At 35.5% G+C, this 12,914-nt stretch overlaps 1 protein-coding gene across 1 annotated transcript in view; it reads left to right on the top strand.

Moving 5' to 3' along the window:
- The window catches only part of KDM4C (lysine demethylase 4C), a 236,830-nt gene that overhangs the window by 36,330 nt on the left and 187,586 nt on the right, over positions 1–12,914 (top strand). The window contains exons 9-10 of the mRNA XM_062514063.1: positions 2,377–2,480; positions 6,857–6,994. Coding sequence (XP_062370047.1) covers positions 2,377–2,480; positions 6,857–6,994 — 242 coding nt within the window. The remainder of the gene's footprint in view (positions 1–2,376; positions 2,481–6,856; positions 6,995–12,914) is intronic.

Raw genomic sequence — 12,914 nt, 5'->3', positions numbered from 1 at the left:
ACCTTACTCAGTTTTACCCTGAGCTCTGATTATTTCTCATTGGCTTCTACGAAGTAAGTGTTTTGCATTCTTATTTTGTTTCTTTGCAATAATTTCCAAGGAGATGTATAGGGTATAAGTCTACCAAGTCTCAAGAGATCATCCAAGAAATGGGTTGATGTGAATTCCTACAAAATACCTGGTCTTGCAGAACTGACCTAGTGTCAATGGATTATTGTTAATGGATCAAACTAAAATTTCATGTGTCCCTTAAAAAGCATGGACATGCTACAGAATTTGAATAGTAGTTACATTCTAGATAGATTGCAGTATTTTTTCTTTTGGATATGGGATTTCACTAATCATACAGGATTATATGGTAATCCTTTTAATTGGTAATTTTAACGTCAGTTTGATATTTCAGAATGACTCTTAGTGTTGTGGACGTATTTTGAATTGGCCTCTATTTAATGTTTTTATAGAAGTCTTGTAATATTTCTAATGAAAAGCCCTTTATTTGGTATTTTTTACATCTGTTAGCCAGTTCTTCCACAGGGATTTTATTTTCTTGAAGAAAATCTTGTGTGACCTTACATTTAGCCTGGCAGACAAAAGATCTTCTGATAAAGAAAGTCTTGTAATGAGGAAATACTACCTTCCTTTCTTTCCTTGTTCATTGAAGGGGAGTTTCTTTGAGAAAATGAGGTGAATGAGGCTGAAAAATTTGTGCGCAAGTGCAGACTTTGACAAGTCAAAAGATATTTTATAATGGTACAGAATGTGTAGGCTGTGCTTTGATTTCACTGTGAGGGCTCTGTAACCACAGCACATGCTCTGTAAATCTCTAGTAGTGGATTTTGAGCAGGTTGTGTTCTGCTGCTCTGTTACTTGCAACTTTCTTGGAATTCAGCAACAAGCATGCCTTCTGTTTGGACTTGTCACATCTATGTCTTATCTCTTGGAGCTGGGGTAGTGTAACTTTGGATGTCTGCCCATCGTTTGCTTTTTATCATCTTGTGTTGAGCTAATTAAGCATATTGCAGTAATATAATTTGGCACAAAATTTGTTTTCTTAAGGAAAAATCAGTTAAATTCTCTCTGCTTTTAGCAGTTAAGCTTTTAGCTACTTTTCATATCAGCTCTTCCCTCAAGTCTCAAGTATCATTTTTCAATCACGTTTTTCACAGTAAGTTCCCGTATATTTCTATTATTACACTGCTCAGGACTGAGATTTCTTGATGCTTAGAAACTGTAGAGTCTAAGTTTTGATTGCTGTCATTTATGTTACAGGCATTAATTGTGAAAAAAATAGTTGATTTTTTTTTGCTGGAGTCCACTAATTGTGGGCTAGTTTCTTTTACTGTCTTCTAGTCAGTGAAGCCACATACATATAACTGTACCTATCAAATAATACTTTTTGAAACTTGCAACATTATTTGCAATTCAAAGAGAGAGTAGAGAATTTGGTGCTTATTGTTGGTGACAAAAAAATTAAGAATTATGACTTTGAAGAATATTTGATCTCAGGGCAGCTTAGCAGGCTTCCAAGTACATTGACTAGCACAAATCTACATTATACCTTTGCTGTTTAAGTGCTGTGTAACCTTATTTCTAAGAAATCAGAAAAATACTGTTCTCCCGGTGAGTGTGCTAGATTGAATGTACAAGGAATATAACAATTGTAACAGAATAACTTCTAGATTGTTCTGAATTTTTAGGGTGGTTAAGGGGCATAATATATTAGAATCACCGGAGTGAAGAAATTTAATCTACCTTTCAAGAGAAAGCTATATATTATGGAAAATTGCAGTTCAGTTTTTTTACTCAAGGCATTAAAAAATTTACATGGTTGATTGAAAATGACTTTTTGAAAATATAATTGAGTAAGCATGTTTTCCCAAGAATTAGACTAGTTCTGTGAATGATGAGCTACTGTTTATGTGAGAGGAATACAACAGATTGTACAAAGATAGGAAGTTGTATTTGTTTAATGTATAGATGGTTTGTAAGTGCAAGGTAAACCTAGTCTTTATGGAATCCTTCTGAAGCTTTTTACTGCAATTGATTTTCATGTGTGCAGAATAAGCATTAAAATGAAGAAAGCTCCTGGCAAAAATGTATTTCTCTGAAAGGTAAGAAAGTATGCCTAAATGTACAGATCGACATTTATTCTAAATTATTTCACTTCTTAACAAACAAGGAGGACCTGGTAGTCCCTCCCTCTGGAAAGCAGTTGAAAATCTTAGGAGGTGCATGTGATTTTTGTGATATCTCTCAGAAGCTAGGAATGACATGGTAAATTCTAAAGAAAGTTTAAACAGCATTAAGTACTTAAAAATATTACAAAGATTTGATTTAATGAAAAGATGTACAGTTTTGCTTTTCTTGCTTTGTTAGGGTTCTTTCCGAGCAGTTCCCAAGGATGTGATGCTTTTCTTCGCCACAAGATGACTCTGATTTCTCCCTCAATATTGAAAAAGTATGGAATTCCTTTTGACAAGGTACATTAATGTTTCTTTTTGAACTCTACTTTCATGAATTGAATTAGATTGTATTTAGTATAAAGATCGTTACAGTAAAGGTGAAGCAATTGTTTTTTTTTTGTTTTTTGTTTAGATAGTGGCTGCATGAAAATATGTGTTAAAACTTGCAGTAGTTTTAGCAGGGAATTTTCCGGCATTAAACACATTACAGCATTTCTGTGATTTTTTTTCTAAGACATTATCAAAATTTCTTAATTTATTTCCATGGTAGCTTGGATGTGATTTTCTGTTGACTGAAATACTTCTTAACTCCTTCTGTTAAGTTGTACGCCTAATATTTTAGCACAAGTATTTAATTTCTTTATGTCTGTATGTTGGTTTTCTAATGCAGTATATATAACTTTATAAGGATCTGAAAGGTTTAAGGTGGAATACAGCCAAAAGTACTGTTACTTAATTTAAAGTATATTTTAGAAGCTGCAACAGAATAGAAAAAGAATGAATGGTTATTTTTGACTGTTAGGTAGTAGCAGAATAAACGTTTGGTAAGAACATTATACAGAGAGAAACTGAGAACACCTGTCTTTCTTCTTTGTGAATGAATTTAATACATGGCTGCTTTTAAACACCTCTGAAGTACTCAGTTTCTTCTGTTTGCTACAAGATTTTCTGTATTAATTGTCTTCCACTTTGAACTTCAGGTGCCAGCTAATAAAGTATTTTCAAGTAATTAAGCTTTTTTTTTAAGTGTACTTATTCTATAAATTTTGTAAATTCTAAAGTTCTAAATTTTGGAGTTCTGTAAACCTACTTAGAAGACTAGAACTTGGTTCAGAATTCCCCTGCCTGAATATCTGTTTATCTTAATACTGAGTTTTCAAAAGGCTTTTGATCATTAAAAGGCTATGATTCCTAGTTTCCCATCACACAGATTGTTTTAAGTTTTTCAGAAGAACCAGGCAATGTACACTTTTTCTCAGTTTATTCCCACTGCAATATGGTCATGTAAACTATCCTTGCCACACACCTTGGTTATTGTTGTGTTTTCTGTTTTCTGTGTATGTGCTGCTTATTTATTGCTAAAATGTGGGCATGTGTATACAAACTCTGCTTAGTGTGTTCTCTGGCCTAAAATACAGGATAATGCAGTGCTTCCTGTCTGGTTTAGCTGAGGTTTTTCTGATAGTATCTTAAAAAAAGAAAAAAAAAAGAAAAAAAAAGGAGTATGATTTTTGCCCAGCTGGAGCCTAAACACCAGACAGGTGCCTGCTCACTTCCTTGTAGTGAGATGGGGTGAGAACTGGAAGGATAAAAGGTAGAAAAGTTATAATTTGAGACAGAGACAGTTTAATAGGGAAAAGGTAACCTGTGCACACAAGCCAAGCAAAACAAGTTCATTCTCTTCTTCCCATGGGCAGGTAGGTGTTCAGCCATTCCCAGGGAAGCAGAAACCTGTCATGAATAACAGTGATTTGGCAGGGCAGATGTCACTGCTCCAAACAATTGTCCTGCCTCCTTTTTCTCACAGCTTTATGTACTGAGCAGGATACCATGGACTCAGCTGTCCTGGCTGTGTCCCCTCCCAGCTTCTTGTGCACCCCCATCCTCCTCACTGGTGGAATGATGTGGGGAGCAGAAGAAGCCTTGATGCTGTTTAAGATCTGCCCAGGACACCTCTGTGTTATCAATCCTATTGGCAACATGAGTGGGATAAAGACACAGATGTCTTTCATGCCTTTTTGGAACATCACATCACTTTTCATGCTTAAGTAAACCTATGGGTAAAATTGAGGAAATGTAGGCATTTAGAATGATACTGCCTGCCATGGAAAGAAAGGTTCTTTGAATAAATTACTCATAAAATAAGTAGTTTGTTTTCTGAATGATTTATTATCATATGGAAATGTAGCTGCTAAGTTCAGTTTTTGTAATACACAGGTAAATATACATATTCCCTTCATAGCCTTGTGCTTTATCATGAAGTGCCAGGTGAAACTCTCCAAGCTGGATGGTTTTATAATCAGATTTATAGTTTTGGATTTACAGAACATTACTCTGAACAGTGTAATTTTCAGTGGTTAGTGTTTAAAGTAGCATATTGCAGAATATTGCATACTTATTTTCAGTATGACACATTTGAGGTGGGGTAATGGAGTGTCTTGATCTTTGTATTTTGGTGTCTTGATTATTCCTGTATTCTAATTTAGAGGATAATAATATTGTAAAAAGGGGAGGGGGGGAAGTACTACAAACAGTTAAATATTTAAGTTTGGTTCTATCACCTAGTCTTTGGAGGAAGCAGACTGTACCCAAGTGTAATTGTAATTAATGGGATTCAGTGAGAAAGTGAATAGAGAAAACCAGGCTGTGATCTCTCATGGCTCAAAGTGATAGGAGTGGAAATGTGCTGAATGCTGATAAGTCAGCCTACGCCTACCAGGTGGCAGCTGAACTGCTGCTTGTTGCAATAGAACACCTGCTAAACTGTCAGCAGTGGGAGGGTGTATTGAGATAAATTCTGGAATCGTTAGCGTTGAGAATAATCTTTCTTAAACATTCCCACAGCGATTGTTGAAGTGCTACAGTAACAGTTAAAATATATGCAACTATATGTGCATTTGCATGTACATAGTAACTGTGAATCCACAAAACATTTAACTATGCAAAATGCAATGTCCATTTTTTTTTCTTCTCTAGCCTTGTTGGCAATTATTCTTGTTTTCCTCTCTTTCCTTCATCCCTTAATACAAACAGAAATAGACCTCTTTGAAGTGCTAACCCTGTGTGTTTTTGCACTGGGTGAAAAAGCACAAAAAATTATAAAACAATAAAATAACAATTTTGAAGGCGATTGTAAAAGCAGAAATTGAATATAAGACAGCTATACCAATAGAAATCTCAGATTTAGGACATGACATTAAAAAGGAAAATATTTGAAGTTGTAATTTTTAATTTTGGTGTCTGATTAAAATTGAACACTTCTTTTTTGTGGTTTTAATTAATGAGATTATGCCCCTAAAAAAGACTCTTATTTATCCTTCCAATTTTTCTTACTGTATTGATTATGCAAAGCATTGCCACACACTGAAAGCAACCTGTTTAGACTCCAATAACTCTCCTCATTTTCCTGTAGTCAACAAATGTGTATGTTGAATAGTCATCAGTCACTGCTCAGTTTATTTGTTTAATTTTAAGTGGATGTTTGCTTTTTAGTGGGTCTGTTGTCTGATGTGTGTTTCACGTAAAATATGTATCAAACGGAGCGTGGACAATCTCTTTTAACAATTTACTTCTGTATAATGTACTTTATTCATTAACTCTTATCAGATAATTCAGAAGACAGTGTGCTATTTCAACTGTCTGACTAGCTTGTCCTTGATAAAGTCTCTGGTGGTCTGACTTTAGGAGATTAAAGCTGTTGCTGTGTGGAGAGAATATTAGTGACTGACTGGAAGTGCTGTCTCCTCTTTTTTCCATGTAGGAGAGCAGCAGTCCATCCTAGTGTAGGAAGATGTGATTTCTCTCTTGAAAGAGAATAACCTGATTAGTGATTTCTGTTACCACACATTTTTGTATTTGGCTTTTCAAGTCTGATATGTCTCTCAAAACTCACTGGCATTTGGGTTATTTTTGTGTATACAAAATATGATTACTATGCAGTGAGTTTCAGGTTGGCTTTTTATTTTCCTTTTTTTTCCTACTATCTGGTTGATCCAGTAGTCTTTGCATATTTCTTTTGGTTGTAGTCCTTTGAAATTACCCTTGCTCAATCTCTCAAAACAGTGTCAGAGTTTAGCTGTAGTAAAGCTTTTTATCTTTCAGAATCTCCTTCTATCACACTTGTCTATTAAGTTACTTGGAATTCTTGTTACCAGTAGTGCCAGAGTGCTTCTGCTCTTTCTGCTCTCTAAAATTTAGCCTAAAGAGAAAGAGGGGAAGGACAATGACAGCTTAAAACTTGTGTTTTAATGGCTTTATCTTGAGACATTCTGCGCAACATTTAGGCATGGTGATGGTGGGTATTTTGATCCAGTCTGTCTTTGCTTCCTCTCAGCCAGTGTGAATGTTATATTCTTCATACTGTCTTTTCTAGTTATTTCTAGATTTTATTACCAGTGAACCTCTGCTCCAAGATCTTCTTTGAGTTCGTTCTGAATTTGTTGAGTATTGCACCTAGCGGTGTGTTTTAGGGTAAAGAACATTGCCTCAAGTATCCTGTTTCTGTTTGTAAATCTCATCTTTGTGAAAGGTAAAAAGACTTCTTGGTTTTAATTAGTTATAAAAGCATATGCAGTTTTCATTGCAACAGAGCTAAATGCTTTGTAATGTGGTTCACTTTGAGCTTTTTTAAAGGTTTATTTATTTTGGCCTTTTAATTTTTTTTATTGTTACAGGTTACCCAAGAGGCAGGGGAATTTATGATCACTTTCCCATATGGATACCATGCAGGGTTTAACCATGGATTTAACTGTGCTGAGTCAACAAACTTTGCCACCATTCGATGGATTGATTATGGAAAAGCAGCAAAATTGGTAAGTAAGCAGAAAATTGATGTGTAAGGAAATATTTCCTGTGGTTACTTCTTTGTGAGACTCTCCGGAAGGTGGTGAGAAAGGGATAATTATTAAATCAAATGATACATTAAGCTGACGAAATACCCCTGGTCTCTCTGACCTGCCTTGGCTAGCTCCGGGTCAGAGAAGAGGGGTTTTCCATCATGGACAAAAGCAAAAGACCAAAGGAGGCTCTCCTTCCCGGGATAGACCAAGTTCATTATCCTGAAGGGTTCCAGGGAGAGAAAGAGAACGCATGGGAAATGCAGGACTTTTTCAAACCTCAGTAAGGGGCGGAGGAACCCTGGGTCACATCCAATCAGGAGTTGGGGGAAAGGGAGGGGTTAAGGGAAGGGCAGAATCACGCTACAAACCGAGAGGGGGAAACAGAACAAGCCTTTATCAGTGCGATATAAAACCATGAATGTGCAACAACATTGAGCTGCCATTGAAATTTAATTAGTTGTTATTTTGATAGTAGGCATTATACTTCCAGCAACATGTATTCCTCTCAGTAGTCAGTTCTGTTTGAAGCTTAATGTATTTCTTGTTCTTCAAAACTAGTTGTTTGTTGATGTATTTAAGTGGAAGCTACATACACTGAGGTTAATATATGTGAAGACAATGGACTTCTGCTCTTAAATTGCCTGTAAACTTTACAGTCTGTGAAAGAACTTTAGTTTAACTAGGAATTTTGATACCTGGACAGAAACATAAATAGAAGAAATGTGTCCTAATACCTTACCTCAAGCTCCCCTGGTGCAACTTGAGACCATTTCCTCTTGTCCTACCACTTGTGACTCAGAGAAAAGCCCAACCCCCACCTCATTTTCAGGTTCTTTCAAGCAGTGGGAGACAGGCAGAAGGGCTTCCCTTATGACAAATTATCTGACAGAATTTACGTAGTACCACTGCATTACCAGTAGCTGAAATACTTACTTTGAACAAAAAAGACTTCTACTTAGTGAGTCAACATCAGATCAATCTTTCTGAATGAATTCACGTAAATGAAATGTTAAAGTTCAAAACCTGGTATTTAAGGCTACCACTTAGAATTGTCTGCACATGTATTTACATAGACCTCCGTGAACTCTAACTGGCTGAATTTCTGCAGCTTTTAAGTCTAGTGTTAAGGTACATGCTAAATGCCTATAATTAGCTCTACAGCCTGGCTTTCATCTTCTCTCCCCTTCAGCATTTCCAGTAACCTTCACTTTACGTGACTTCTCTTTCGCATGCACAGATGCAAACCTATATTGCATGTTTATCACTGGATGCTCGTAAGAAAATACATGTATATCACCTTAGCTTAAACTTATCTTCCACTTTCTTTTCAAACTGCTAATAGTCCTACCAAAGAGAGGGGAAAAAACAAAGTCATAGCAATAAATCTGAGCAGAGCATTTATGGCCTCAGTTATTGCAGCCAGCCTTTCATTCTGGATTGCTCTCGACACAGGCAGTTCTATCAGTGGGCAGCTCCCTTGCCGGAAAATGATTATGCAAGCATTCAAGTTTGAGACTGTGTTTCAGTGCTGCACAGACATAACAGCAAGAAGCTCCACAGCAAAATGCAGGATACCCAAGGAAGTTACAGGATCCAGCTGCACTTTAGTAATCGTCCCATCAGCTTCACAAGGTAGTGTTGGCAGCTTCTAAGGCAAATGGAGGAAAGAAGTATCCTCATTGTTTTAGGACTATGTGAGGGCTATTCAAGTTGGATTTGCTAAGAGGAAAAAGGATTAATTCAAATAAAGTTCCATTATTATCCTACTAATAAATATTTCTCTGTATACAATACCTTCACCTCGATAAAAAAATTATTACATGCTTTTGGTTTAATAAATGTATGTAAGTGTTAACTTAATTAACATGCTTTTTATTCACAGTAAATTTATGAATAGCTCTGGGAGGTAAAACAAGATTATTGAATCTTAATTAAAAACAAAAATCCAAATGAACTGCAGAAGCATAATCAATACAAATTACATTATTTAAATTAAGCAAATTTAATTAAAGGCATTCGCATCAAATTTATCCTCTTTGGATTCAAAGCTTTTTCAAGTCAAACTGTTCTGTAACAATTTTATAAACAGCACTGCAGTCAGTAAAATTCCATGTTTTTCTAAATTTGCCTTCATGTGCAAGACATTATTTTTATGAAACAAAGTACTGATTAGGTTATATTCTGCAGTTCAGCAACAAAGTCAGGGGAAGAAAAATCTACTTCGCTCTCTACACTTATTCTGTATGATAGTAATACACTATCACTGTCCATTTGTTTGTGCAGACCCATGTTCACAAGTCATTGAACAGTTATATTCAAATTATCAACTCTCCACTCACAAGACAAGTACTTGATGAGTACATGGCAGAATACCTGGCTCACAGAAAAATTGAATCTGCCTACAAAAACACAAGTAGCATATCTCATAAAAGAAAAAGATCATTTCTCAAAAAAGTGCAGGAGACCCTGCAAGAGACTACCAGGACGCAATGGTAATCATTGTTGACACTAAAATTCTGTTTGAAATTATTTATAATTTGCTTTTTAGAGATGGTGAATTATGCCAGCTGTCAATGGGGCATGAATGTGCTCACCACCTTCCAAAAGTCAGAAACAGAAAAATTTGGTTATTTGTAAAATCTTGTCAAAATACATTTCTGTCAAGGTATTTCAAAAACTAAAAATTTTAAAAATCCTTATTGCATCACAAACTTAGCCTTTAATTTATGTGCTGCAAGAACAGATTTTCTTAAGTTTATTTCCATATTCTATCCCTCACAAAACCATGAAATTCACAAGAATGACAATGTTTCAAAGTTTTCTTAATCTAAAAAGCCCTGTGAATAAAACGCTCCCAATTAAAGCAAGGATGTCATAATTCTCAATATCAGATTCGATAACTGCAGCCTTTTTAAGACTGAGGGGCAGCTTCTTTTAAAAAGTCTGACAGACTAGTTTGCAAGATCAAGCAACAAAACTTGCCAACAGCATTAAAAAAAGACCACAAGGATCTCTCAGCTACAGCCATGAGGGAACCATGAGAGTTTAATCTTTTCTGGCCAGAAGATCCTATAACAAAGAGGAAAAAGACTGATTTAAGATTTGTATCTAAAATATGTACTTTGGTATATCTCTGATATGTTTCTAAGCTTAAGAAACAAATATTGAGATGACTTTATAGTGAATATATTATTTTTATATATTTTATTTTATTTTTAATGCATATGTATGTGCCATAGTGGTAATGGCTAACTGGTTAAAAGCATCAATCTGCTTGCTTTCTGCAATACATGGGGAAGTGCTGTATTTCAGATGCCAAAAATCTACAGTGATAAAGATCAGAAAACTTTTTGTAGGTTCTTACTTTCAATGATTTGGCCATCAGAAACTGATGAATATTGCTAACAAGCTTCCACCTTTTGAATCTTGTAGAACCTCTTTTTGTTATAATCAAAACAAAGTATGTGAGGGAAGGAGCACAAATAGGCAAGGCAAACCACCTACCTGCTCAGCATGCTGCTAATATTGCAAATGCTGTATGTAAAGATGCCTTATTGAAATCCTCTAAATTAAGATTGTGCTTCACCTCTCTATTTGTACTTACTCACTAGTGCTAATTCTTTCCAATCACTTTGTAAGCAAGGGGCAGGGGGGATTCAAATATTCAATTAATATCCTAAAAAAAAGGCCGTGATATTGTCTTTCATTGGATGCTCTCAAGTCTTTGGTTTGGTTTGTTTTACATGACATTCAGGACTTAGAGATCATAAACAGAAAAATGATTAAACTTTCCTGTTTCAAAAACACTATCAGCCATTCAGTTGAGTCATATACAAGGAGTTGCTGATGACTGTTCTACCTATAAATGCATGAAACATTTTTACATTAATATGGCATTTCCTTTCTTAAAACCGATGGTAAGACTGCTTTATAACAATTACAAATAAACCAATGATTTTGCAAAGAAAACTACTTTTATAAGGAAGAATTCAATTAAATGCTCTTGAAACGTAAATTTTATAAACTATAATATAAATATAATATAAACTTTAAATAGTGACAAGTAAAACAGATACAATTTTTAGCTGCTACTGTAAAGAGAATTATGAGAAGAAAAACTCTATAAACATACCTGTGCTGAGTCCCTAATTCTTACCTTCAAATATCAAACCTGCAGGATTGTGTGTGATACAATCAGAAAACCAGCTGTCTTGTCCAGAATTTGACATAACTTAAACAAGACTTGTGTGTAGATGTGTGGGGATCAAGTAGCTGTGAATAGAATAAGAATATACAAGCGCTCGTATCCAACCACTGCTTTATTAAGGAACCAGCAATTACACTCTATTTAATTATGCAGAATGCAAACCTTTACTAAAAACAAGGTCTTTACTTAAAACTTAATTCTAACTTACTCCCTTCTAACCAAACTCTGTGAAAACTTGATTTTAAATGTGCCTGCTACAGCTTTAGAGAAAACCTCAAAATTTTTCCTCTCCAGATTTGGACCACGATAATTGGATTTTAATGGCACAATCAACCCAAACTCTCATAGTATTTCTGCATTAAGAAAAAAGTCCAGTATCTGGTTATTGTACTGAAGTCCAGTTGATTAAAAAAAAAAATTCAACAAAACATTTCTGATTTTTGCATAAATTTAACTATTTCACTTTTAATACCCTACATATTCTTGTTCAGGGTATTAAACAACACTTGATACCACTCCTTGAGGGAAATTAAATTAATGATTAAGGCAGGTATTTCTTTGAGACTAGTCGGGTATGACACAGGTAAAAAATATTTACCATCTATTGACAAGCATGATCAAACAGATAAAGCACTGAAACAGCAAGCACAGAAATTCTATGTGCACCTCCCTCAGTCCTTTGGATGTCTCACTTTTCTCAAAACCACACTTTCAGTGCCTCAGGAGCCCATGTCTGTAACTTTTTTTTGTGCCCCCTGCCCTGTTGTTGTTGGGTAGGAGAAAGTTCCAAGGTTTGTGATTGCTGGCCTTTCAGGCACTCAGCTTCATGGTTTCTCACAGAAACCTGTAGTTTCCAGCCGGCATCAAAAGACCAGGAGAGCAGCTCAGACTTTTTCCACAGGCTTTATTATCATCCGTGAAGGGGTCAGGCTACAGATCCAAAGATGGGGGATCACACGTGTACTTTCATAGGGTTTGGGGGGATCACAAGTAAACCAATGGAAAACAGGGTTAACACATTTTGACCAACTACATTACCTTTCTTTGTTTGGGACAACCAATTATAAAGAATGAAAGCTAACCCATAATAGTCTAAAAAGATAAGAAGAAGAGCTTACATTTTTTCTAACATGAGTCCTTCTAAGCAAGTAGTTTTTCTTACCTCAGAGAAAGTGCCAAGGGGGCCCTTACAGGGCTGTCTGCAGAGGAATTAGTCTCCTCTACACGTCTGTTTTCTTCCCTGCTTTGTCTCTCTATTTAATAGGTCCTGCATCTTTTCCACACACGCTCTTCCTCTGTTTTGGGATAGAGTATTGTCGGAAATTGAGTTGAAGATAGTTGCTACTATACAGATCTAGTCCTATGATGTAGCTTAATGTAGGTCTCATCTTTACTCAGAGCTTCTCTGTCTTAAGTGAATGGTCTATTCCTTATCTCAAAATTTGAAATTTATCCAAACCCACAATTTAACTGCTTTTGAATAAAATTCTAAAAATAAAATCCTGTTTAATTTGTTCATGACATTACTAGACCAAGTCAGCTTTTAGTTAAACAGTGTAACACTGAGATGAACTCAAACCACATCAAGCAAAATGAAAATGATCATACTCTTACTTCCTGGAAACTCCAGCACATAGTTTCTTTACCATCATTATTATCTTTTTGCAGCTATATTACATGTAGGGC

Source organism: Cinclus cinclus, chromosome Z, assembly GCF_963662255.1.
Source record: "Cinclus cinclus chromosome Z, bCinCin1.1, whole genome shotgun sequence".
NCBI lineage: Eukaryota > Metazoa > Chordata > Aves > Passeriformes > Cinclidae > Cinclus > Cinclus cinclus.
Note: the sequence above shows the minus strand (reverse complement) of the source record. Positions and strands in the feature narration are given on the sequence as shown.